This window comes from Alexandromys fortis, unplaced genomic scaffold (assembly GCF_014885135.2).
Source record: "Alexandromys fortis isolate MF-2015 unplaced genomic scaffold, M_Fortis_MF-2015_v1.1 scaffold_0, whole genome shotgun sequence".
Lineage (NCBI taxonomy): Eukaryota > Metazoa > Chordata > Mammalia > Rodentia > Cricetidae > Alexandromys > Alexandromys fortis.
The window spans coordinates 31,607,203-31,634,951 of record NW_026067949.1 but is presented as its reverse complement, the minus strand read 5'-3'; the positions used below and the strand labels follow the sequence as shown (position 1 = coordinate 31,634,951).

The window sequence follows — 27,749 nt, the reverse complement described above, 5'->3', positions numbered from 1 at the left end:
ATTCAACAGTGGGGCCTAATTGTGCTAGCAGTGTTTGCCTGATAGCTTACATTTTAATTACCACTTAGAGAAACAATGTCCTGCTGGTACAAGACTGCTTTCTCAGCAGTTATGCTCAGTGTTCACCCTCACCCAGTCCTGGGCTACGCTGCTGGCTGCTTTCTACAGTTGCACGGGTCTACTCATACAGAAGGTGCAGTGTGGGGACAGGGACGAGGATTTCTTTCAAGTGTTTTGTTATGATTCATGGAAGCTGTTTTTCTGTCCTTTAGTACTACAGTTTTTATGGAATCAGAAAACTCCTTAAAAGCTTGCAGAAAAGAACTCATCAGTATTTGCTGTTTAACAATATTTGGAAGAATAGCTAACAACTACAAAGTAACTTTCAACAATTTTCATTAGAGTGTTAGGTGACTTAGCTGGTTCTTCACAATAGCCTCAAATTACATTGTGGACATCTGTCATCGCTCAGTTAAACTACATTGTTCTATCATGTTCCACACAGGGATACCTGAACATTTCCATAAAGGAAGCAGCCTTCACACTTAAAGATACTATTAATGGCAGTGCTCCCACGTTACACTAGAATACACACTGGAAGCACAGTATCGTCAGAACACACTCTTGAGTGACTACTGAGGTTGCTGTGATCAAGGGATGACTTCAGACTCTGAAATAAACTGAATAGTAGTTCTTGGAAATAACAGAATGTAAATATAATAAATAGGAAATACTACTACTTTGGTAAGTTATAAAGTATTTTGTATAACACACAAGGAAAACCAAGTACTAGTCATACCACTTTTATTTACATTGTATCTGTTACATTGTTTATTCAGTATAGAAAAAATAGGAATACATTCATAGTATTCTCTTTTAACTTGGTAAGTCCATGTTGTCAAATATTGACTATTTTTATATTGGGTATCTTACCCAATTAAAAAAAAATAAGAAGGAGAATGGACCTAGCCAACAACTCTTATGGCATGTTATTAATACAACAGTAAACCTTATTTCTCTCTTTAATCCTAATTCCCAAAAGACAAAACTACTGATTACTATACTGGCTCAGGAATATGGTTTTAAAAGTAGAAATATTTCATTTTTCCCCCAAGGAAATTTTTAAGATATACATATATATATATATAAACATCCCAGTGTCTAAGGAGAAATTGTATTTATAAAAGCGTCATGCTGCAAAAAAACTCAAGTGGACACACGTAGCAGAACAGACCACCTAAGGGCTGAGGTGTCAACATAATTAGGCTAGAGAAAAACCCACACTTAGAAGTCAGACTTCTAAATTTTTACAACTAGAATCAATGATTATCTCTTTTGGACATAATACTTCATTAAATGGGTCAAACTTACAAATTAATACTACAAAATACAGTGTTTTCCATTACTTTTAGTTGTAATATACACTATGTACAGAAAGTTGCATATCTTAAGCTGAGTACACATGAAGAGCTTTTTAAAAACCAGAGTCTGGACTTATAAATAGTGCAGAAAATGCAAACGCCAGAAAAACGATGCCTCCTATGATTGTCACTGGAAAAAAGGAGAGAGACGATGAGTGAGGCTGCATGTCTTCCACCGCAACACTGCTAACAAACCGTTGTGTTTTCCACTCTCACACGACTCAAACTGTCAATGGCCCAGCATTCCTGATTCTCATTCTTACCTGACAAGCAGAACTTTCTTTGCACACTACTTAGAGCAAGAATTAAGTGAAAGTCTTGGCAAGCAGCAGTTGTATAAATCAGGGCAGTAGGATGGCTTAGCATATAAAGGTGCTGTTGCCAAGCCTGACAGATGATGCCCACAAGCCTCAGACCCCAAACCGCCTTCAAAGGCTGAAAATGGTGGAGCTGGGCGGTGGTGACACATGCTTTTAATCCTAGCACTCGGGAGCAGAGGTAGGCCGACCTCTGTGAGTTCAAGGCCAGCCTGGTCTACAAGAGCTGGTTCCAGGACAGCTAGGGCTGTTAGAGGGGAACCCTATCTTGAAAAACAACAACAAAAGATTGAAAATGGTCAAGTCTCACACAGGACCTGCCTATCATAAACATACTTCAGGCCAGTGGGTTTTTCACTGGCTTAGAAGCTGAGTTTGGCTATGTTTTGGTCAATTTGTAATTTAATTTGTATACTTGGGAAAAGTCAGTTTGCAGAAGCAGGTAATGTACACACAGGTCTAAGTGATGAGCATGAAGACCAGGTGGTCTCTAGAGAGATGAGCAAAGCTAGCATGCCATTTCTGTTATGTCTGATTTTCAAGCATTAGAACACGTTTGCATTTTAATTAGAGACCTTACCTGTTCTAACAGATATTTTTTGTGCTATCATCCTTCCTCCAATTACTGCCAATCCAGTGCATAAACAGTGTCCCACTGTTCCACCCACTGCTACACCGTAGGGATCCTGGAAGCAGATGGAGCTAGTGTTAATTTAAGTTAGAGATGCTGTTTGAGAAACATCAGTATTAAGTAGAACTGAAAATGGATCATGAACCACATAGCATCATAAACAGAAAAGTCCAGATATACTCTAACTTTATGAAACAGAAAATAGCTGCTTCAATGAATGTGGACAATACAAGGCTAGATCTGAATACTGAAATCCTGTATCGTACAATATTGCTGTGTTCCTGAGAGCAGAAATCCTACCTGATTTAGCTCAAAGTAAGGAATAAATACCAGAATGAGCTAGAAGGTATCAAATTGGGGGAGCAGTGAAAGCCCCCAGGAAAGACAGCCCAGGAGAATAGGTAAGAACCCCATGTATCTCTCGGAGAAGAGGAACAATAGAGCACTGGAGTAAAGTTTCTGCAAACAGTGAGGAGGCCTTGAGGAGTTATGTCAGGAAGGCTGAAAGCCAGGGATGGAGTGTAGGTTGGCACTTGACTTCTGTTTCAGAGGCCAAGGTTCAGTCCCTAGCTACAAGGGATCCCTATGAACACTTCCCTGTCTTGAGATACTGACTGATTTTAACACAAGTGGGTTTCTGCTTTCAAAGGAAAAGCAGTGATGCCTGGACTGGGGCAGGAGACGAAGACGAGAAAAGCAGATGAGTGGAAACGCACATGGATGCCATGAAGGCATCAGGTGTGACAAACTAGTAACTGAATAGACATGGTAACACTGGTGTGGTAAGACTGGAGGACAGTTCAGCAGTTAGTAATATTCGTTGCTCTTCTTGAGGATGAGAATTCTTTTTCATCATGTCGGGTGGCAGGCACACTACTGCCTGTAACTCCGTTTTCAGGGAATTCAGTGCCCTCTTGTGGCTTCTACAAGCACCCACATACACGTTGTCATACACAGGCTCACAATACATTAAATATGTTTTTAAAGGAGCAGAGGAATGAATTATGGGAGCTGGCAAGTGAAAAGTAGGATGTATTCAGCTGAAAGCTAGGCACAGCACACTTGTAATCTCAACTCTCAGGAGGCTCCGGTAAGTGGACTGCCTGAGGTTCAAGGTCAGCATTGGTTAGCTAAAGCAATTGTCCTTTATAAAAAAGGCCAAATTTGATAATAACATCACCTGAGAGAGCACAGAAAAACTCATAGGACAAGTTGGTCAACAGGACGAAAGCTACCCAGTGGTTGGCCTCAGCAGGTGAACATCTGTGATGTCCGATAAACTGGGAAAGGCAACGTAAGGATGGTGAATTTATTTGGGTTCACAGCTCAAGAGAACAGTTCATCATGGTAGAGGGTAAGAAAGCAAGAACTTGAGGCAGTGGTCACTAGCATCCACAATTAAGAAGCAGTGATGAATGCTTGTGTCCAACTCACTTTCTCATTCCTAAACCAGGGAATGGTGCCTCCACCCCCAAGTAGGATCTTTCACCCTAATCTAGTCAACATAATTCTCAGGTGACTCTAAGATCTCAAGTTGATAACAGATTAACCATCCCACCCTGTGAGGTGAGCAGTTGGGTGGTAGTAGAGTTGTCCTCCTAACCAACCAGAACCATGCTCCTCGAACTCTGGAAAGAAAGAGGAGATATGCGACAGAAGGACCCTGAAGACTGTGGGGGGAGTAATGCAAAAATGCTCCAAAAACTCAGCTAGGAGAAAGGGGAGAAGGTGGGCGTCCAAGACCGCACTGTGGTTGCTGGGGGTGAAGAAAGCTGAGCAACAGGTCAGCAGCCAGCTGCTGGGAGTGAGAAGGCAGCATGTATAGTCAGGACTCAGCCAGCCTGACATGGACCAGAGAACGCACTACCACCGAACTGCTACCCCAGACAACTGCCTCATTCCATGTGAAAATAAAATGGTACTTAAAAAAAAAAAAGATCAGTGGGTTAAATAAAGTCATTTTAACAAAGACTGAAAAAAATGCTCCTTTAAAAGCCAAACGGCATGATTTACACAGAGACGGAGAGTAGCGCTGACATGGAGTGCTGTGTTGGGAGCTGCTAGCCACCCTATGTATCCCACACAGTGGTAACTGCAGGTACCAGCTGACCCTGCAGAGCTTCCACCACAAGCTTATTTTCAAGGCCCAATTCTGACATCCAAGCGGAGACAGGACATGGCCATTAAGGAGCATTTTAAAAGGTTGTTTATGAGAATCAAATAATAAGAGATCCTTTTTTCCGTCTCTGAATAAAGCATTCTTAGGCTTCTTTCCGTGTAATCTCAGTCCTGGCCTGGAAATGCTTTCTATGTTAAGCTGGAGGACTATGGTAAGGAACATTTTTGTTTTTTTTGAGACAGGTTTGTGTTACAGCTCTGGCTGTCCTGGAATTTTCTTGTAGAACCGGCTGGCCTTGAACCACCAAGATTCCTGCCTTTGCCTCCTGAGTGCTAGGATTAAAGGTGTATGCCCCCTAGGAATGTGATCTTTCAGAGAGACATTCCCAGGATTTAAATGTTTCAGTGTAAAATAATATAACTGATCAAACTTAAGATCAAGAGCATGCAGCTCCCCAGGACATCAGCATCTGTGAACAGAAACTGGCATCTCATAGAAGATGACATCAAACACCCTCCCTCCTCCCAGTAGCAAACTGATAGGTCTTTAAAATATGTGTGCCCAAGGGCACCCGCAGAAGACAGGCTGACTTCTGGTCCTGACTCGAGTCACCCCACCTCGCGAGTGAAAGGGTCGGAAGATGTCTTCTAACTGCATTGCAGTCATCGGCTTCTAGTGCTGAGGGGACAGAAATGCTCTGCAGACAGTCTGCAGCGTCCCAAGATGAGCACTGCGAGCATTCTGATGTCCTAGAACCTATGTGTTCCTCTCTATTTCAGAAGTAACCCTCCTTGGGTCAGTGTAAACTCACAGGCAAATGTGCTTCAGAAAACTTCTGAGTCATTAAAGTGATGTTGAAAAATGATTAATCAAAGAGCTGCTCAAAAATGTATGAAGAAGTAAGCGAGTTCCCCTCTGTTACATCAATTTTTGCTATTAAAAATTTTGTTGTTTTAAGACAGTCTCAGTATGTAGCCCAGGCTGACCTGAATTCAAGATCATCTTTGCCAGACTCCCCCAGTGCTGGGATTACAAGCAAGTGATCTACTAACTTCTTTCCCAATGAGCATCTAGAGAAGACACGAAGGGAGGGAGAGCCAGGCAACAAAGACGACTGCCACAGCTTTACTTTGGCAAAACACAGGGAACGGACCCAGCAAGATAAAAAGAAAAGAACAATTATATTTGGGTTCAAGAAGTACAGACATGGAGAAAGTTTGGAAGGCTAATTCCAGGTCATAAAATGAACAGATGTGTCCAACTTTCAGCATGGATAGTCAGCCTGTGGCCTGCTTGCCCACTGGTGTGGAACAATGTGAACCGTGGTCTTGATACAAAAGCAATCAAACACTACTCACCTCTCTAGCTGCCAGAACAATGGTAGTGAGTTGAGAGCGATCTCCCCATTCTGCCAAGAATGTTAAAGTGAGAGCTTGAACAAAAATGGGTGAAATAAAATGCAACCACTTCTTCTGAGGTATTGTTGTGCTTGTACCAGTTTCAACATCTGGTCCATTTAAGAGTTTGGTTCGTTGAAACTGAAACAAATAAAAATTACCATTAACCCTAGTAAGTATATCCAAATAACAAAGTCACTCAACCCTTCAATGCATTTAATTGCACAGACATTCACTAAAGAATATATATACTCTGCATCCTGACTGCCCCTTAGCCACCAGCCTCACATAGTATCAGCTTTCCCACTCCAACAAAACCAAACAGTATGCAGATGCATAAGAAATACTTAGAACTAACAGTTCCCAGAACCCAGACACTGGCCATCAGCCTAAAACATTTTCCTCCCTGCCACATTCACAGTAACCCAAAAGCACATCAAAGCCAAGTTCTAGGAGTGGAAACTAATCAAGTTCACCCACACATAAAGCAGGGCTGTGTCCCGAGTGCCTTTGGCATGTACCAGTGACAACTTACTTCTTCATCCTTCTTCTTTAACTCTGCCTGAACTTCTTCCAGCTCCTCCTGACCCTCATCTGGGCTCATCTTCAAACCTTCCCGAAGCATTCTAATGCCAAAAATGGCAAAGAGTGCAGTTGAAACATAGTAGGTATACACCCTGGGGATGACTGTCGTGGCATAGCCGAACAAAACTGTAAGGAAATGCCAACAGTGTTAGGTGTCTTCCACAGCAGGTAAACTCAAAGATACTGTAACGTACTTTGTTGAAGGAGAGCTGGTTCACATTAGACACATCCGCTATGTAATACTTCTGCTTCTTTCTTTCCAGAACTGAGTTTTAAGAATGTCAAAGCTCACTGGCTTTCCATGACGCCCACATCTGCCACAGGGACCTTTAAGATGCTGACCTCCTCTCCAGCCATGCTCAGCTAGAGGCTGGCTTCCACTTACATTTGTGCTGGGCACAGGACTTGAGCCAGATGGACTGATGTCCTCTAACAAGTTCAAGATTTTATAAACTGGAAGCCACATACCACTCTATAAATAGGTGCCTCTTTGTCACAGATCTTTAAAAGATCAAGAATCATGACAATTCTCTTATAACACAATTCACACTGTTCCTTTTTAACTATGTAAATTTAGCGTATCTTATGAAATACTAAAAATTCCTTATAGGTATGTGTAGACATACCAATATGACATATATTTTCTATCCTTTGCCTACTGAAAGGGCAAAGAACAGATGTTTTGGTAACAAAGCATTCTTGGGGAATGTCCAAGAAGAGGCTGACCAAGCACAGGATGCACCTGGTATTCCTACAAGGTAAGGAAGGGCAAGAAGCTGCCCCAGGACAAACACAGCAGCTAGATAGGCTCCCACAGGCCAGCCTGGGACAATGTGGTCAATGAACACCTGGAGAAGGTGCATGAGCATAAGAGCGGGAGGAAGGAGTGCAAGGCCAGAGCTCACTCGTGGAGAAAGAAGCCAGAGTTAAGCTACCATTCTTGAAAGCATTAAGGGAAAAGATGTGAGAATTATACTACATCTCTGGGGAAATGTCGGTAAAGAACAAGTTATAAATTGTGTTACAGTGTGTCCCCACAGGCTGGATATTAGCTCCAAGAGAACACTATGAAAAAAAATCCTGAACTGGACAAGTCAAACTACAATGTCACTGAGGAAAAAAATGGATGCCATGTGCTTCCATGAGATACTCTTCTGAGGACACAGGGACACTCACGGGCTTCTGGCTAAGAAGATGAACTTGAGTTTAACCATGTGCAAACATCCCCCATGAAAGAGGAAAAACCACAGGGTGTGGGCTTCCCCCACCACACACCCTGTGTCCCCAACAGCAATTGGGAGAGAGGGGCCTGCACCTTGCCTATGCAAAACAGTAGAGTTGGCCCTGGCGATATGTGTGAAGAGGACCTGAATCTGAGGACAGCACTGGCCCTGCTCCTTGCTGCAGGCTGCACTGGTGAGCTAGCCACGACAGTCCAGATCGTACGGACAGTGACCATGAGGGAAAGCTGGCAGACTGGCCAGGCTGACCAACCCAGCTCTCAACACAGATCCAGAACCAGGGCTATGTGTTGGCTCACCCCAACATCCACCTCATCTGTGAACCATTGGAACATATGGAGGGGGCGAACCTACAGACCCGAAACAGCAGGATCTCCATGACACAGGACAACAGAATGTCCAAGAGGAGCCCCAGTGAGAGCCCGGCAGTATAGAGGAGCCAGACCAATGACTGCGGCAATGAACACTTGCGAATAAAGATGAGTGAACTAAAGGGTAAACTGCGGGACTCAGCCGGCCTTCTTTTTTTTTTTTTTTCCTTTCAAATTTGGTTTTATTTTGGGGGGAGATTGCAAGGGCAGAGAGTGGATGCAACAGGACAGGAAGATAAGTGGGATAGGAATGCATGATGTTAAGTCCACAAAAAAAAAAAATCAATAAAAAGTACTATGTATAGTGTGTCTAAGTACATTCTATTTGCCTAAAGATACAGAAAGTATATAAACATGCCCAGGTTATTTACACAGATTGGCCACAAATGCTAAAGCAACAGGGTAAGATGCTAATAGTCAGTGCACCTGAGCAAGAGCAGTACACCAGTGTTCACTGCACCCTCTCATCTGTGCAGCTTTACATATAATGGGTAAAGCATTTACTGTGCAAGCATGACGACCTGAGTTCAAATCCCCAGAACCCACATAGAACCAGACACAGCAGCATACATCTGTCATCTCAGTGCTCACATGGGGCAATGGGAAATGGGAGTCAGAAGCAGGAGAGGCTCCAGGAGCTCATGGGCCAGCTAAACTCGTATACACAGCTGTGAACATGAGACCTGTCTCCAGGCAGAAGGCGAGGACCAAAATCACTCTAGACTGCTCCCTTACCTCCATACATGTACTGTGCAGATATCCACACTCAACAAGCACAAGCATACAAGACAGAATAGGAAAATAAAACTACATCCATAAAAAATATTAAGTGCTGAAATAAAATGTAGAAGACCCTTTGAAATCTTCCAAACTTAATTCTTCTTTTCTCCCCAGATACAACATTCTCAACTCCAGTGTGGGCCTAGAGACCCACATCCATCCAAGGCCTATAACTGTCTTCTGGAGGCCCGGAACTGAGAAGCACATACACAGCACTATGGGGTGCTTTAGCTCCCGCCCTGTAGTCAAGTTAACAGCAGTTCCAGAACAACTGTGTTACCACACCAGAGGTCTGAAGATGAAGGCTTTCAGTTATGAGAGGAGAGTCCGATGAGGAAGTGCCACAGGAAGACACTTCCCACAGACTTCCAACTCTTTACATGTCTCCTCCACAGCACACAGGAAACAAATAGCATTTAAGATGCCACTGGGTAGATCTCTTTGGTTATTTGTGTATGTATCTGTTTGATGAGTGTTTAGCTGCATGCACGGCTGGCACCCGAGGTGGTCAGCAGAGGGTACTGACGACACCCTGGAACTGTAGTCAGGGTGGCAGTGAGGAGGCTCTAGGTGCTGGGAGCCAGGCCTGGGTCTCTGCAAGGGCGGCCAGAGCTCTCAGCTGCTCAACTTTTTCTCCAGCCTCAGGTTTTATTACTTTAATTTTTTATATGGTTATTATTTTTGGTGTGTGTGTGTGTGTGTGTGTGTGTATATATATGAGTATGAAGGTATGTGCACAGAGAGGCCACAGGAAGACATGGGGGCTCTCTCACTGACCCTGAGGCTCAACAGTTTTAGCTGTCCAGTGAGTTGCACTGTCTCTACTCAACAAAGCTTGGGTTACAGGCATAGGCAGGCAGACGTACCTGGCTTTTTATGTTAGGAATTAAACTTAGGTCCTCATGCTTACACAGCAAGTGCTCTCATCCACTGAGCCATCTCTCCAGGACTGCACTGCGCATATTTTACAATACCGTAATTGCTTTGCTGTATACAATATACCAGAAATAACAGCTTTGCAACTCCTGAAATTTAAGTTTGGAAAAATTAATGTATTTTAGGTAACATCAGATGAAGTACAAAAAAAAAAATGCTTAGGTCCTCATAGGGAGCAGAGCCACCAGGCAGCCCCACAGACAGGAGGACCCGATAGAGACAGCAGAGCCATCGGGCAGCCCCATAGAGAGAAGAACCTTATAGAGAGATCAGAGCCATCAGGCAGCCCCCATAGGCAGCAGGAGGTAGGAGAGGCTTAGGGAAGATACCCAGCAGAGGGAAAGGATTACGCACACATAAGCGCTGGAGAACGGATGGAACTGCATTCTGCAGCATAGAACGGTGCATAAAGACACAGAAATGACGCTGCTAGCATTGTCAATATACAACTGACGGCACTCAGACAGAACATCCCAAGTGTGGCCACCAAGTTCAACTCTACTTCCTACAATTAATATTACTTCATATAGAATATATGAGATCATATTCACCACTAACTACTCCCAGGTCCACTCCCACCCTCTCTATACCCCCGACTTCGTGTCCTCTTTCTTTTTCTTTTTTGTTTTTTTAAGTTAAAGAACTAATCAAGATCATATACTCCTGGGTATGAAGCCCTCCACTGGAGAATGGTTGACCTACCATGACCACAATCAAAAAGAAAACTGTCTCTGCCTCCCTAAGAAGCCATCAGCTGTCCATAGTTCCAGAGTCTAGGGTGGGGCTCCTGAACTCCTTCCCGGTTTACTCATGCTACAGTGCAGACAGGCCTGCTCTTGTGCCAAGAGTGACAGCTGCTATGAGTCCATGTGTACAGTGCTCCGTCATGTCCAGTGTGCAGTGCCCTGTCATGTCCATGCGTACAGTGCTCCGTCATGTCCAGTGTGCAATGCTCCGTCATGTCCAGTGTGCAGTGCTCCGTCATGTCCAGTGTGCAGTGCTCTGTCATGTCCAGTGTGCAGTGCTCCGTCATGTCCAGTGTGCAGTGCTCCGTCATGTCCAGTGTGCAGTGCTCCATCATGTCCAGTGTGCAGTGCTCCATCATGTCCAGTGTGCAGTGCTCCATCATGTCCAGTGTGCAGTGCTCCATCATGTCCGTGCGTGCAGTGCTCCGTCCTGTCCGTGTGTGCAGTGCTCCATCATGTCTGTGTGTGCAGTGCTCCGTCATGTCCTGTGTGCAGTGCTCCATCATGTCCTGTGTGCAGTGCTCCATCATGTCCAGTGTGCAGTGCTCCGTCCTGTCCGTGTGTGCAGTGCTCCATCATGTCCATGTGTGCAGTGCTCCGTCATGTCAGTGTGTGCAGTGCTGCATCCTGTCCATGTGTGCAGTGCTCCGTCCTGTTCATGCGTGCAGTGCTCCGTCCTGTCCATGTGTGCAGTGCTCCATCATGTCTATGTGTGCAGTGCTCCGTCATGTCCATGTGTGCAGTGCTCCGTCATGTCCATGTGTGCAGTGCTCCATCATGTTCATGTGTGCAGTGCTCCGTCATGTCCAGAGTGCAGTGATCCATCATGTCCACTCTAGTCTTCCCTGACCTCAGGCTCTTACATCCTTTAACCCCCAACCCCTCTTCTGTGAAACATTACTTCTGAAGAAAAAAACCTATTGCTGCTATAAAATACTAATACCTATACTAATTTTCAAATTGTAAATAGTATTCAAATTATTCTAAATATCTAAAATACTCGTGTTTATAAAAACACAAGTTTTAATTAAAAATCAAGGCATCAGAGAATCAGAAATTAACCTTGCTCTACATTTTTTCTTAAGTATTATTATTATTATTATTATTATTTTTTTTTTAGTTTTTCGAGATCCACCTGCCTCTGCCTCCTGAGTGCTGGGATTAAAGACGGTGCGCCACCACCGCCCGGCCTAAGTATTATTTTTTTTAAAAAAGAAAACAAACTATTCTTTTTCATTTTATGTACCAATCCCAGTTCCCTTTTCCTCCCCTCCACCCATTCCCTCCACCTTATGTCCCACCCCAGTTCCCATCCACTCCTCAGAGAGACTAAGGCACATTGCTTTGGGGCAGGTCCAAGACCCTCCCCATTATATCTAGGCTGAACAATTTGTTCTTCCAAAGAGAATGGGTTCCCAAAAAGCCAGTACAAGCAGTAAGGATAAATCCCGGTGCCACTGTCAGTGGCCACACAGTCTGCCCCAGCCATACAACTGTCAACCACATTAAGAGGGTCTACTTTGATCCTATGCTGGTTCCTTCCCTGTCCAGCTGGAGTTGGTGAGCTCCCATTAGCTTAGGTAGACTGTTTCAGTGGGTGTCACCATTATGGTCTTAACCTCTTTACTCATATTCTCACTTCTCTCACTCTTCAACTGGACTCCGCTGCGGGTCTCTGTCTCTATTTCCATCTGTTGCTGGATGAAGGTTCTATGGTGACATTTAAGATATTCATCAATGGGCTGGAGAGATGGCTCAGAGGTTAAGAGCATTGCCTCCTCTTCCAAAGGTCCTGAGTTCAATTCCCAGCAACCACATGGTGGCTCACAACCATCTGTAATGGGGTCTAGTGCCCTCTTCTGGCCTGCGGGCATACACACAGACAGAATATTGTATACATAATAAATAAATATTAAAAAAAAAGATATTCATCAATATGATTACAGTGCAAGGCCAGTTCAGGCACCCTCTTCTCTACTGCTCAGGGTCTTAGCTCAATGCATGGGCACAGGAGACCACGCCCTAAATATAACACCAGTAGCACAGACACTGGGAGCAACAATAAATAAATAGGACCTCAGGAAACTGAGAAGTTTCTGTAAAGCAAAGGACACAGTCAGTAAGATAAAAAGGCAGCATACTGAATGGGAAAAGATCTTCACCAACCCCACATCAGATAAAGGACTGATCTCCAAAATATATAAAGAACTTAAGAAATTAGACATCAAATTCCAAATAATCCAATTTAAAAAACGGGATATAGAACTAAACAGAGAATTCTTAACAGAAGAATCTCAAATGGCTGGAAGACACTTAAAAATATTCAACATTCTTTGCCATAATGGAAATGCAAATAAAATGACTCTGAGATACTATCTTACATCTGTCAGAATGGCTAAGATCAAAAACACCAATAATAGCTTATGCTGGAGAGGATGTGGAGTAAGAGGAACACGCCTCCATTGCTGGTGGGAATGCAAACTTGTACAACCACTATGGAAATAAGTATGGCGGTTTCTCAGAAAATTGAGAAATCAACCTACCTCAGGACCCAGCAACACCACTCTTGGGCATATACCCAAAGGATGCTCAATCATAATGTAAGGACATTTGTTCAACTATATTCATAGCAGTATTACTTGTAATAGCAGAACCTGGAAACAACCTAGATGCCCCTCAACTGAAGAATGGATAAAGAAAATATGGTACATTTACACAATGGAATACTACTACTCAGCAGTAAAAAACAATGAAATACTGAAACTTGCAGAAAAATATATGGAACTAGAAAAAATCTTCCTGAATGAAGTAACCCAGACCCAGAAAGAGGAACATGGTATGTACTCACTCGTAAGTGGATACTAGCTGTAAAGCAAAGAATACTGAGCCTATAGTCCATGACCCTAGAGAAGCTAAGTACAAGGTGAACCCTAAGAAAAACATGCGTCGATCCACCTGGAAAGAGGAAATAGACAAGATCACCTGACAAAATTGGAAGCACAGGGGTGGGAGAAGGGAGGGCAGAAGGGGAAGAGAAAGGGAGAAGGGGTGAAGTGGAAGGAGAATTTGAGGGAATGGAATAGTCGAGATGGAGGAAGGACAGAGATGAGGCAAGGAAAGAGATATTTTGATTGAGGGAGCCATTATGGGGCTAGCAAGAAACCTGGCTCTAGAGAAATTCCCAGGAATCCACAAGGACGGCCCTTGCTCTACATTTTAAGAAATTAGTTTCATAATAGTAAGAGGCAAATGGCAAAGTCCTCCAAATAAACTCTTATCACTATAGAACAGAAACCACAGGTGGGTAGAAACTATTATCTGTACTTCTCAGAGAAGAAGCTAAAATCCAGGGGTCAGTTAACTTAATTCACTAGGGTATGCCATGGAAGTCAGTCTCAAACCAAGCTGTGGCTCAAAGGGAAATACCGTTGTCTAACACACTGTGGTGGCCTGAGGTAGCTCTCACATAGCAAATAAATACAGCTCGGTTGAGTGATAAATTGACTTTCTTGTGGTCTAACATCTTAGAGCCTATAAAGCAATAAACCGAACCGTAACATAAGCAAGGTTAAAGAATGCTTCATTTCCCATAAGCGGGGTAAGAAAAAGATTAATAAAAACAAATGAAGGCTGCTTCTCAGTGCTACCACCCAGTGTGCCTCAGGAAGTAAGCACACAGTTTTCTGTGGCCTCTTGAACCCCACTTCTAAAACTACAAGTATAAATGAACTTATCTGGACAGAAAAAAAAGAAAAAAAACTGAACTTGAATACAATTAAAAAATTAAGAATTAAGGCTAGAGATGGCTCAGTGGTTAACAGTGCTTGCTGCTCTTGCAGACCCAGGTTCGGCTCCTCACACCCACACAATGGCTCACTACCATCTGATACCCTCTTTCAAAGTCTGCAGGGACCAGACACACTCATGCTGCAAAACACATGCAGACAAGACACTCATACACACAGAATAAGTCAATTTAAAAAATAAATAAAGATTGCCAGGCTGCGGTGGCACACCTTTAATCCCAGCCCGTGAGAGGCAGAGGCAGGTGGATCTCTCTGAACTCAAGGCCAACCTGATCTACAGAGCAAGCTCCAGGACAGTTAGAGCTGTTACAGAGAAAACCTGTTTCGAAAATAAATGAATGAATACATAAAAATTAAGGGCAAAAGCCACCAGTGAATAAATGACAGGAGTATGTATCTTGGCTCTGAATAGCTAAAACTTCCATTTAAGAAGTAAAATCTGGGTTTTAATAATGTATATCCTGAAACCATTTGCTCATTTGTTGTTTACTAAAGTCTGGGGATAAACAGATTTCAATGTAACCGGGTGATTCAAGACACATATCATGTTCCCTAGGAAAGCACCCTTACCCGACAAGCATGTCATCAAGGCCAAGGCAAGCATGGCACCAGCCAGCACAGTCAGCCGGTTATAACGCATCGCCATGATGGCTGCTATGAAAAATGTCTTGTCGCCGAGTTCAGACACTATGATGACTGATATGGCAGCGACAAATGCATGGATAAATCCCAGATTCGTCTGGGTAGCTGCATCTTCTCTGTTGGTATGAACTGGGGCGGCTGGTGTAAGTCCTTTCTGAAAATTAAAGAAAAAAAAAACAAACAAGAAAATGTTTAAGTCATTTAACTGTCATTCTCTTAAATGAGAAGAATTATTTTTTGTCATAGCCATTCCACTAATTTATTGCTTTAAAATTCTGAATATCATTAGTAATAGCAGTAGCCCATAATTCAGCTCTCTATACAGATCAATACAGAAGAGTACATTATGTCTTGACACCATAATTACCTTATTTTCTAAGTATGAGTTAGAGTCAATTCACTGCTGTCTCACTCAAGTTCTCACTAGTAATTCAGGTGAAGACTCAGGTGTTTATCAAACATTCTCTGACATGAGGCTGACAAGACCTATCACTAACACTGTAAAGGCCTACACGGGATACAGGAAGCTCTCAAAGGCTACAGTCAGAGCTGGCTGCAGCTAAGACGAGGTTTAATATAGCTGGATGTGTAGATGGTCCTGTGATGAACTCTAAAAATATCCTGGGAGGTTATCTGATAAAAAAAAAATCAAAGCAGTCTTGGTGGATAACAACATAACAGTATGACAAACTTCATTGGCCTTCCCCAAAGTTGGCTAGAAAGTTCCAAAGCCCTGCCCTTTAAGAAGGCACTGACCTCTGTCTGAAGGTCATCAGAAATGGAGAGATTCGAAACCCAGGGCCTAGCAAGCAAGTAGAGGCAAACTCTGCCTGTTCAGTTTGTTTGTTTGCTTGCTTTTATTATTTATTTATTTATTTATTTATTTATTTATTTATTTATTTATTATGTATACAATATTCTGTCTGTGTGTATGCCTGCAGGCCAGAAGAGGGCACCACACCTCATTACAGATGGTTGTGAGCCACCATGTGGTTGTTGGGAATTGAACTCAGGATCTTTGGAAGAGCAGGCAATGCTCTTAACCTCTGAGCCATCTCTCCAGCCCCTGTTCTCAGTTTTAAGAGATCATAAAAAAGGAAAAAAGGAAGGGAGGGTGAAGAGAGAACCTGTAAAGGATGGTTACAGAGCAGGGGTTTTATACAGCCAGCAGAGATGTGAAATCTAATACAGTTAGTTCCTGGCTCGCTACTGAGACGCTAAGGTAATCAGATGAATACCAGGAAGGACAGTGTGTCTCGGTTTCAGTAACTGGGAAAGTTTTCACGTGGCTCTAGCTATGCTATATGTAACATTTTCCACTGTTATTGTGTACACTATTCCTCAATGAATGACATAAACTTGACTTTAGCTGCTACAGGGAACATTAGACGGTAAGAGTGGCGCAGACTAGGGGAGACCTCTGAGCCAAAACAAGGAAACCCTCTGTGGTCCCCACAGCCAGCAAGCACTGCAGTACAGGTTCTCTCCTTCAGCACCTTAGTTCTAGTTACACTCCTTTAAAATAAGCTTATACCTGGCCCAATAAATAGTCTGTGAGCATGAAGCTTTCCAGGAGACATAGGCACTTCAACTAGGACGTCCCAAACACGTACCTTCCTGCTGGAACCCCACCCTTCTTCCCCACACTACCCTCCTTAGGAGACAGAGTCTGGAAGTCACCATCTTGTTGCGTCATCATCCTCCTAAGTCCTGGGGTTAATTACAAGCACCAACCACCACATAGCTAGATTTTTTTTATAAGAAAAGACTTCACAAAATTTCAGGATCTTAAGTCCAAAAAAAATTTCAGGAGTAATATACAGCACTTAAGATCATTGGCTCTAAAGCTCAAAAAAGAGAAAATTTTGCATTTTAAATCAAATCATAGTAGAGATAAACACTTCATATTTTCATGGCTTTCTAAGACTTAAGTCCTTCGCCAGGTTATTTAGTCTGTTCTCCTATGAAATAAAGAATCAAGTTTGCCTAGAGAATACACTAAAGGGGGAGCTGGCTTGAGAGATGGCTCAATACTCTGCGAGACGACTCAAGTTTGGTCCTCAACATCTACACAAGGCATCTCAAATCAAATCAAGGGATCAGACACCCTCTTCCAGCTTCCACAGGCATGAATGGGGCATACATTCACTCTCTCAAAATACTTTTAAGGGCGAGTCTGGCATATGGCTTAGTGAGTAAAGGTCCTAGTGGCCTACCTAAGTTTAACACCCAAGACTCAGGGTGGAAGGAGAGAACCAACTCCTCCAAGCTACCTTCTGACCTCTATGCATATGTAAATGTCCACACACACACAGATATACGTAGGTACACACATACATAGATGCATAAAAATAATAAAAAATTAAAATGAAACAAAATAAAACAAACACAATCCTCCATATTCTCAAAACTTTTCTTCGGGGAGGAGGCGGAAATTTTTTTTTTCAATAAAAAATTATATTACAAAAAAAACAACTTTTCTACACAGAAGACTAAAGAAGACCAAAAGTTTATTAAGTCAGTCCTGGATGGCCAAAACTGAAGGATCAGGATGTTGTGAAGACAACGAGATTTTTAAAAATCAAGTATTGCAGATGTCCCATTTGGCGCGGGGCCACCCAGTCACGTATTCTCTGTCCAGTTCAGTACTGCAATGGTCTCTGTCTTACGGAAAGGGCTCTTTGCTGAGGGTCAAGCTGCACTGACCTGTGGATGGCAGGTTAGTATTTAGAACTGCAGACAACAGCACTAAGTGGACTCGGTAGGTTCAGCAGTCAGAGAGGGAAGAGGGAGAGGTAGAATTATGCAAATGCAATAGACTCCTGTGTGAAAATCTCCATTTCTTAAAACATGAACTATTAATTGAATCAGAAAATGATGCATTAGCATCTACTGGCTCCCTGGTGTGGCCGGCCTTCACTGAGTTAGTAGTGTCTAGGTCCACAGCTCTAGAGCAGACTTCACACCCAAAGCATTACCAACATTACCTGACTCAGTCATCCGCCCACTAAGGCAGCCATGGCTCAGAACTGTAGTTTCAGGGAGGTCCTCAGGAGGGATGGCGCCTGGCACACAACAAGCCCTCAGGTCTTACACCACACCACAGGATCAGCTCACCAACCTTCTCAGGACCAACTACTCCACGTCCCTTCACTACTCAGCCACTGTTGCTATGCTTCTGTTTGTGTTGCTGGTCCATTGTTCAGTTAAAAAGAGGTAGAGGTAGTGTTTCTATTCAGCTGGCCAGAATGGGCCGAGTCTTGGGCAACTGAGAAGAGAAAGAGTGAAGGGGAAGGGACGAGGCAGTGGCAGGGGTTTCTCTGCAGTAGCTGTGACCCACCTCCATTTTTTATCTTATGCTCTGTTCTTAGTTTTAAAATAAACTTAAAAGAAATCAGTATCACTGTCAAAAGTGTCTCAGGCCTAGAATGTAAACCCTACCTGTATCTATTTCATACTCCTAAGCTAACCACACCAGTTCCCAATATAGACCTTTCTCCCAAGAACTCAGAAGAGCAGTGCTAAGTGCAAAGCACCACAAGCTAAAAAATTAGCTTCATAATGTACTTTTATATTTTCTGGTTTAAATTACCCATTATATATTATACAAAGTAAAAACAGGTAAAATTATTTGAGAGATCAATTTAACTCAATGCACCCAATCACCATTAACTTATAAAGCAATATTTTTAAATTGCCATGAAGTATTCAAACATTTTTTCATACTACTTTTAAAGTGGTATCCATATGCTGATTCTCCCTCACGGATCGGTCATGGGCAGTGTAGCCTGAGCACTTTCCGGGCTTCTGCTGACCACAGCCTCAGTCGCTCAGACTTCCTTCCCCAGTGCTCTTCATTTTGCCCCATTCGTCCGGGCGCCTCAAACCCAGCTAAGAAAATGTCTTGAGCAAGCTTTATCAGGCCTCTAGCCCTTTGCACCCCAGGCCCCTGAAATCTAGCCATATTCATACAGTGACAATATACCACAGAAGGGGTGAGAGCCACAAAGGTGAAGCTGACATTTTTGTAGTGGAAACATATTACTAATGAAATCTAAGAGACAAAGTAACTAAGTGTCCAATCAACAGGAACCTATGAGCGCTACATAAAATATACTCGCTGGCAAGATGGATCAGCAGTAAGGGCACTGACTTCCAAACCTACCAACCTGAGTTCCATCCCTGCGACCCTCATGGGAAGGAGAACTACTTCAACAAGTTGTCCTTTGACCGCCACAAGTGTGATGTGGTCCACATACATTCACATAAACAAACACAGATAGCTGTAATTTAAGAAATTCAAGATTATGAACAAGAATGTTCTATAAATAACTAATATTGAAAAAACTATTAAGATACTTCAGATGAAATCTGTATTACATATGAAGGTAACACATACAGGGAGAAAGGGAGTTATGTACATGATGGTAAATGCACCCCAGATCGCAAGAAACAGTGGGCATTTTCAGAGCCGGAAATCAGAACCAGAACGGCTGAGCCACTTTTCCTTAAAGAGCCAAGTATTTCACAGCTTTGTGGGCTGGATAGTTTTGTGGGAATTACTCAACTCTGCTGCTGTAACTCCAGAGCAGCTGTAAAATACTTTAAGAAATGAAACAGCAGGGCTGTTCCAACAGAACTTCACTCAGAGAAACCAGCCGGTCAGTGGGAATCCAGTCTGTGGAGCCACAGAGTATGAGAAGGCAAAGCGACACCTCGCCCCACACAGCCTTCCGTACCTCTGTTTCTGCCATCATGACCCAGGTTTGCATCACTTCAAAGACCTCTTTGAAAAATGTATTTTTAACTGTGTGTGTATCCGTGTGTGTGCGCACATATGCACACGTGTGAGGACAGGCACCCACAGAATCTAGACAAGGCAGCTGGATCCCTTGGAACTGAAGTCACAAGCGGCTTTGAAGCACCCTTCACGGGTGCTGGGAACCAAACCTGAGTCCTCACAAGGGCAGTACCTTCTCTCAACAGCTGAGTCCCGCCTCCAGCCCCTCCCAAGAACTGTCCCCTGACCTGCTACTCCAGCAGGGCATCAGTTCCTTGTGAGCTGTGGCAGGCCTCGTGCAGATCCCACCAGAAAGGACATACTCTGCACTTATTCACCCAAAGGGCAGGGAGCTCGCAGCTGGGTTCGGAGTTCTTTCTCGAGTCCCACAGGATCTAGGACTAGACCCCTGGAATGGCTGACTGGAAAGTACAGCAGTGTATGCATTCTGCCTGATCCTGCCCAACGGTGAGAAAGAATAACGCTTGTTCTAGGACCCGAGTTCTAGGACCCCACTGGATGAGGCCTGCAGTCTGAAAAAAACTGCACCCCAAAAGAAAAGTGTCCATGATAATGATAATCCAACTCAGAGCCAAGAGGAAAGTTCCTAAAAGATTCTGAATGTAAGACAAACATGAATGAGGCACTGTGGCTAATAATCAGGGCAGTGAGGGAACACCTGCTACTGGGACATCAAAGGTAAACCGCCTAAGGATGGTGAAATCACTCAGAGAAGGAAAAAAGATGCACATGAAAGAAAAAAACACAATAGGTTTTAGGAAGTGTAAGATTCAATTAAGGATGGTGGTAAGTTATTTTTTTGCCTGGCTGCCTGATATATTCATGTTCCTAAAAGCTATGGGGAAAAGAAAAATCAAAACAAGGGGTGTAATTCAGACATGTTCAATGTGAGTGACAAGCAGTTTCACATGAAGGTTTCCAAGAGACTGTCAGAAGCAGACTGTGAGATGAGGCTAGGCCAGACAAGGTACAGACCTGGTGCCAGCAGCCTAAATTAGCCAGGGCTGTTTGCAAGGGGATGAAATTCCCAGGGGAGAAGGCAAATGGCTAAAGACCACAAAAATGAACCTTAGGAAATACATGGGTCTTGTCCACCAGATATGGAGAGAGCACAGGGGGGAGTTAAACCACCACCGCATGCCCAGGTTACCTGTGACTTTCAAACCTCATGCTCCTGAACTTGACTCCACTCCACACACACCAAGGTGAGAGCTATGGCACTGTCCTTCCCTCTGCCTCCTTCGGTGACACTGGTACCATGGACACAGCTGCCTTTTCATTTTATTCCTGAGTGCTGTTCTATCCAATGAGACTGGCTACATTTTAACACTTAGATGCTGGGGAAAAAAAAGAAGAAAGGGGGTGCTGCAGAGTGCTCAAAAACTAAGAAGAGCTCAGATTATTTTCACATCATTTCATTTGATAAGCAAAAAAATCATAAAAGCGGTAATCACAATTTAACATGGGCACAAAAGACTTAACCCATTTTTCTACAATCATATTGCCATGATGGTGTTAGACTTAAAATTTAAAGAGAGTAGCTCGCCATGTCAAATGAGAGCAGGAAAAGATCTTTGGACTTAATTCGCTAGGTTACAAGTGGGCTTCAGAATGATGGGGTGGAGGCTGGAAAGAAGGCTCGGCAGGTAAGTACACTAGCTGCTCTGAGTACTTTTTATATATTACTTACATATTATATTCTTTATATGTAAGTAAGTCTCAAAAGGATATAAAGGCATGGCGGACACCACGATCAAAGATTAGCTGACAGCCAACTGTCCAGCAGAGGTGGTCTCTAAACAGCAGAACAGAAACCAATGGGGCCAGGCAGTGCTGGTAAAGGTCCCTCATTATTTCTTCTTCCTTCCTCAGAATAGGAGGAGCTGGCTATGGAAGTGGGGCTGAACAACAATGGGAAGGAGGAGAATAAGAGAATCAAGGAAGAAGGCACTAGAGGTCAGAGGAGCGCAGAGGTGGGCAGGGCTGGGATGTGGCTGACTGGTGGAGCAGTTCCCAACAGACACAAGACCCTGAGGTCAATTCACAACACTGCGGAAAGGATGAGTTTGATGCAACATGAAAAGGGCAGAAAGAGCGCAGAAACCAACACGGGGATGACGGGGCACAGCTGGGAGGCACAGCTGGAAGGCAGCGCAGTTCCAATTCTGGCACTCCACTCCTCTGCCACACATCCCACCACAGGACACCAAATACTGAGGGTTTCCTCATAGTATTCCTGATACACCATTAGGCCAGGTTTGGTTTGGGTTTTTGGTTTTTTTTTTTTTTTTTTTTTCTAATACAGGTTTCTCTGTATAGCTTTGGAGCATGTCCTGGGAACTCGTTCTGTAGACCAAGCTGGCCTCAAATTCACAGATCCGCCAGACTCTGCCTCCCAAATGCTGGGATTAAAGGTGTGTGCCACCGCCACAGGGCTCTATACCAGTATTTTAATATGTGAAACACAAACTGCATCTTGAAGCACAGGACCAGCATCCTGCACTTAAACATAACAAAAATCTTTGCTGAGAGCTGGGGAGAGGGATCAGTTCATACTCGTCACAAAAAACTATGGGGACTTGAGTTTAGATCTCAGAACCCACTCAAAGCCAGGGGCTGCAGCACAGGCCTAGAACCTCAGTGTTCCTCCAAGATGGGAAGCAGAAAGAGGAGAATCCCACAAGTTTGCAGAACATCTAGCATGCCAAACACAGCATAAAACAAGAGCCCCTGGCTGTCTCAAACAGGGTGGAACTCCAGGATGAACACCAGTGGTCCTGTTACCTCCATAAACATACCACGGCACACTTGTGCTCACACCCTCACATGACACACACGCACAGAACTCTGCATGTAATACCTCATTTAAGAAACTGATCATTTGGGGCCATCTCCCTTGAAACTCCTGCACCATGAGAGCAAAGTGGAGGAAGAAGCAAATGTGCAGGCTGAAGAGCCAGAGACGGCAGATGAGGCAGAGGCACAAGTAAACTATAGCTTGTTCACCCACGAAGGCTAAAGGAGCCCAAGGAAGGGACGCTGAAGGCTGGGACGCTGGTACTAGTTGTTGGACTGTGTGCTATGGTCAGTATGAGTCTCAGTGGCCCTGGAACCTCACCATCTGCTCGCAGAGACCACCTAGAGACCTGACTGCCTTCATGACAACCAAAACATTCCTACTGGCCCTTTGCCCTGGACCTGTGGCATTCTGGACTAGTTCTGTTCTCACTTGTGGCCAAGTGTAACTCGTGTACAATAAACCATCTTTCTAGCTGTCTTAGATGAAGAATCAAAAAATAAAAATAGAAGGAAGGAAGGAATGAAGGAAGGAAGGAAGGAAGGAAGGAAGGAAGGAAAGAAAGAAAGAAAAGAAACTGGTTACTGGAGAACCAGTCTCTCTATATATAGGCTAGGCTGCACTCAACTTGAAACCTCTTATTGTAGCTTCCCCAGTGCTGAGATTATGGGTATGCATCACCATAACATTATCCTCACGAGGAAATGACAACAGAGAGAGAGAGCACTGTATTCTAACCAATTCTAACTGTAGAATTTAATGAGCACAAACATGACTTACTAGATTCTCCTTTTATTCATGATGAAGCCAGGAAGATGCTTGCATGGAAACAAGACCTATCACTTGCTACTAAAAACTGACTCCGCCCCTTCAGATTTTGTGTGTGCGTATAATAAAGATATATAAAAGGTTATTAAATAAGAGGTGACACCACGTGAGATAATGGAATCTGGGACAACACTTAGGACTAGCTCAGCCTCAACACTACTGACAGAGTCAGAACAGGTTTTTCTAGGAAATATCACTGTATGCAAATGACAAAAAGCCAAAAGGCACGTAACCTAAAACAATGGCCCTGCAGACAAAGCCAGCACTAAAAGATCCCAATTAGAGCTTGGGTAGGAGTAGCATCTTGCTATGCAGCTGGATCTGTAACAGAGCAATATGTACCAACAGAGCCAAACTCCATCCAGGGGTTATAGAGGTGTGTACCACCATGACCAGATGAAGGCATTTTATTACAAGTTTTCATTGCAATGTCTAAGTCTTTCTGGATGATTTCATTAGATGATCTAAATATTCTTTTATTTTTACTAATGTTACATTTGACTCCTATTAAGAGTATATATTTTAAATTTATTTTTTATTAACATTTAGCAACTTGTTTATGGACATTGCCATTCTACTATGTATTTATAAATTTGAAGCATATTACACACTTAGTATTACTGATTTTTCTTAATAGAGTTCTTTTGCTGACATAACACCAAATAAATGGAGTACCAAAGCACTATTTCAGGCAGAGGGCACTATGGGAAACAGTCGTCACAGCCTAAAGTGTCAGTCACAGCCATGCAGAGGCTGATCTGGGCGTCTGACATTATGGAGGAAGAATGCCATTTAATGAAAATGGGGAAACAAACGATTCTGTGGAGGTTTTCTCACAGCAAATATGTAACAGACAGCAAGAAGTGGTGTGAAAACACGAACCTGGGCAGGACGGGTAACAAGATTTTTGTAGGTCTACCAACAGTGCTACACAGCCAGAACAGTTTCTTCAACTTCAGAATATTTATCATCTATACTCTGCCCAGGAAAGAAATAGAAAAAAATAAGAGCAAACTTAGGTCACTATCTGGAGCACAAAAACTGTGATTTGTTCATGACTGTATGATCAAAGAGAACCCCTCTGCTCCTCCTCGACCTCCTGAGGGCTGGGACAACTGTACATCACACCTGGCTTCTTCCTAACCAGGTTCTAAAGACAAAGAACACTCAACACAAGAGCCCAGTCTGAAAGTTCTGCCAGCTCACCTCTCCCAGTAAGATACAGCCACTTGTTTGTGCGGTCTCTTCCACCCAAACACCTGCCAATGAAGACAAGATTTTCCCAGTCCACTCTCAACTTGAGGCAGTGGCCTCAAAGGTTAAATTTATATATCTCATCCTTTTAAAACTACTACTGCATATAGTTGCAAAGTCAGCTGAAACCCAGATACTCAACAGATATGAATCCTGGCTTATATGGTTGTTAAACTGTACTTTGGTCATTTATGTCACACAGAAGCAGGTGATACTTTTATTAAACAGTTTAAGAAACATGAAAGAGTACAGTATTCTAGTACTGTAAGAAATATTTGAGCTACAGCAAAAAGTTATACAAAAATATAATAAAAATGAGACAGTTCTGCTACTAGTGTGAATCATCAATTCCTAATGGAAAAGAACACCAATACTTATGAAAATATTAAGACAAAACCCAGAGTGTCTGCACTTTCCCTCCAACCATTAGCTGTAAAGTTAGACATCCATAAGACCACTTAAGTGAGGCCAACAGACTGTGACCACAACACAGTAAGATTATCTCCAGCATCCTCAAAGGACTGAGTAACTAACTATAACTGTGCCTGCCACCATTTCTGCCTTAAAAATTGTTAATGACCACAGCGACCATGAAATGCCTAGAAAGTTATACATTCATAAATTGCACTCTTGCATTTGGTTATTTCACTCCCCCGGAATGTATACTGTTAGGTTAGTTTTTCCTGCTCGAGTTCATTTTACACATCTTCCATAAAGGTATTTAAAACCCGAAAGGAACTAAAATGTAAAATCTTAGATCTTCCTCTTAGAAAATTACTTAGCCAACAAGTAATAAAATACAAAAATAAAAAATACAAGGAAAGAGACCAAGAGGAATAAGATAACAACACTCTCTAGACATTAACATGCTGCAAGGGCAGACAACATGTATACAAGTTTTAAAAAACCAAGTCAGAACCACAAGTATTAAGAATAGATAAAATAGTAAAGTCCCTCAAAGGGAGGGAGGCAAGGGGGTATAAGTCATCAAGATCAAAGGCTTACAGCAATATACAATCCAGCAACCACTAAAATGCATTAGAATTAAACAAAAGGCTAAGAACTGCTAAGAGCACCTGGAAGATGAGAAGCAGGATCTGGCTTCAAACTCTGCTAAGAGTACCCGGGAGATGAGAAGCAGGATCTGGCTTCTAACTCTGGCTGGGATAATGGACATTAAACCACCCAAACCTAGGCCGCCCCATCCACAACCAGGAAATGTCACCTGCTCTACCTGCTTAACAGCCACATATGGCTGAAATCAGCTCCCCAAATCTTAACGTCACACCAATGAAATCGCCTAACAGGTGGCTATTGATTTAACTTCTTCCTGAGCACTTCCAGTAAGAAGAATCTTTCCTTATTTCTCAAAACCGAATACTACACTCTGGGCAGGTGATTCTTAGAAAGTACTTGCTGTGTAAAGGCAAACTCAGAATCGCAGACATTCCCACCTCCCGGTAACTGCATAGAAAATCCGGGAAAGGCCAGTGTAATATGAACCGTGAGGAAATGAAAACACCCATTACTCAGAGAATGATCTCTTCCGAAGAGCAGCTTGGGAAAGGCTCCAGAGGTTTCTGTTGGCTCTTGAAGATGGGAAGGGTTCTGGCCCGCAGGCTTCAAGCTCGAATTCTGTTGTAAGGCCTTTGTTTAAGAGGGACTGGCAAGAGAGCACATGCCAGGTCTCAGAGATCTAGAAGCGGCGGTTTCAGAAAAGAGGGAGGGTGTGGTGGGTCCGTAAAAGACCTAGAAGTTGGCTGGAACTAGGTGATGAAGAAACGTGAATATCCAACCTGTCATATGACTGAGGTCAGAACAGAGCCATTCACAGAGTTGAGTTCAGTGAATTAGGGGGCATAGACTGGGGCGGGAAACTGAATGCCAAAATGGACCCTACTGACAGACTAAAAACTCCAGAATGTAGGAGTCAAAACTAGAAATAAGAGAGCCCAAGACAGAGAAGAGTGTCTTAGAAAGGAGAAATTCTACGAACATAGATTAAAAGGTTAATCTATATCTATGTGGTGAACGTAAATGTAGTTTTGGGAATCCCCCACTCTACCATCAGACACAGGTCTCTGCGTTCTTTAAGGGCCACTTCCCTCAAGCCAAAGCACGGTTTTTAAAAAGGGAGGCCAGCAATGCATGATCTCTAGACCCATATTTGGCAAAGAACCAAACTGAGCTTGGGTGAGCATCTCCGACTGGACTGCTTCCACAATGATGTGGAAGATCATGTGTGATGATGACCCTTTGACAAGCTAAAGTCTCCCAGCTGCTCGGTGCTAAAAACTTCCTACTCCGGATGAGTATTTCCAGTCTTTCCAGTACGGCACATCTGATCAGCAGAACGCTGACTCCGGAGCAAGCACGTCGATCCCGGGGATCTTGGGGACCACTGGGGACCCCTGGCTGGGCTCTCCCTTTCCCTTCCCCCAAGCAGTCAAGCGAGGCCAGGCCGCGCCTGGGAAAAACAGTCGAACACCCTCCCCCCCCAGTGAAGCCAGCAGGGGCCGGCTCCCCTCCCCCAGTCGCCTCGGAAAGAGGGCGGCGCCGCCAGCGGCGGAGCCTGGTACCCGGCGGCCGGCTCCTGGCTCGCCCGCCCCGTACCCTCCAGCCGCGGCCCTCACCTCGGCCCGGGCCGGCTCGAGGCCCTGCATTGCCGCGGGCTGCGGCTGCAGCTGCTGGGCGGGCGCCGGCGGCTCCTGATTTCGGTGGCTCAGGTCTTCGTCGGGGCCGGCGCGGACCCCGACCGGGGCCCAGAGCAGCGGAAGCAGCAGGAGCACGAGCAGCCGTCGCGTCGGCGCCCGGCAGCTCCCCCGGGCCGCCATCCCGCCCGCCCAGCCGGCACGGCGCTGCGGCAGGAGGAAGTGCGGGCGAAAGGAAGCGTCGAGCCTGGCGTGCCGGGAGGCGCGTCCGTCAGCTCCCGCCGCCGCTCAGCGGGGCAGCCTGCACCACGCGGGACGCGGCGACCGGGACGGACTAGCGGCGGGCGCTCCGCAGCTGCCGGGCAGGAGAACCCACACACTCCTCCAACTGCCTCCGCGGCCCAACTCCTCCGGCCCCGCCCCTTG

At 44.1% G+C, this 27,749-nt stretch overlaps 1 protein-coding gene across 3 annotated transcripts; it reads right to left on the bottom strand.

Moving 5' to 3' along the window:
- Positions 1-787: 787 nt before the first annotated feature.
- Positions 788-27,749, bottom strand: Tmem165 (transmembrane protein 165). Of its 3 annotated transcripts, XM_050150298.1 has the most exons (7): positions 27,306-27,747; positions 14,921-15,146; positions 12,184-12,408; positions 6,421-6,596; positions 5,847-6,026; positions 2,319-2,424; positions 788-1,551 (listed from the first exon to the last, which is right to left on the bottom strand). In XM_050150298.1, exons 1-7 carry the CDS (start codon positions 27,504-27,506, stop codon positions 1,475-1,477), a joined length of 1,191 nt encoding a protein of 396 aa, XP_050006255.1. In that variant the 5' UTR covers positions 27,507-27,747; the 3' UTR covers positions 788-1,474. The 3 variants fall into 3 exon arrangements, with proteins under 3 accessions (XP_050006255.1, XP_050006256.1, XP_050006258.1); XM_050150299.1 differs by lacking the exon at positions 2,319-2,424 and having other exon boundaries at positions 27,306-27,749; XM_050150301.1 differs by lacking the exon at positions 12,184-12,408 and having other exon boundaries at positions 27,306-27,745.

Coding starts and splice junctions, on each gene's coding strand:
- Tmem165 (XM_050150298.1), bottom strand. CDS start 27,506: ATGGCGGCCCGGGGGAGCTGCCGGGCGCCGACGCGACGGCTGCTCGTG. Junction 6,597..12,183: donor CCAGTTGAAGAGTGAGAGAA/GTGAGAATATGA, acceptor ATTTCCTTACAG/TTTTGTTCGGCTATGCCACG. Junction 2,425..5,846: donor TTGTTCTGGCAGCTAGAGAG/GTGAGTAGTGTT, acceptor ATCTGCTTCCAG/GATCCCTACGGTGTAGCAGT.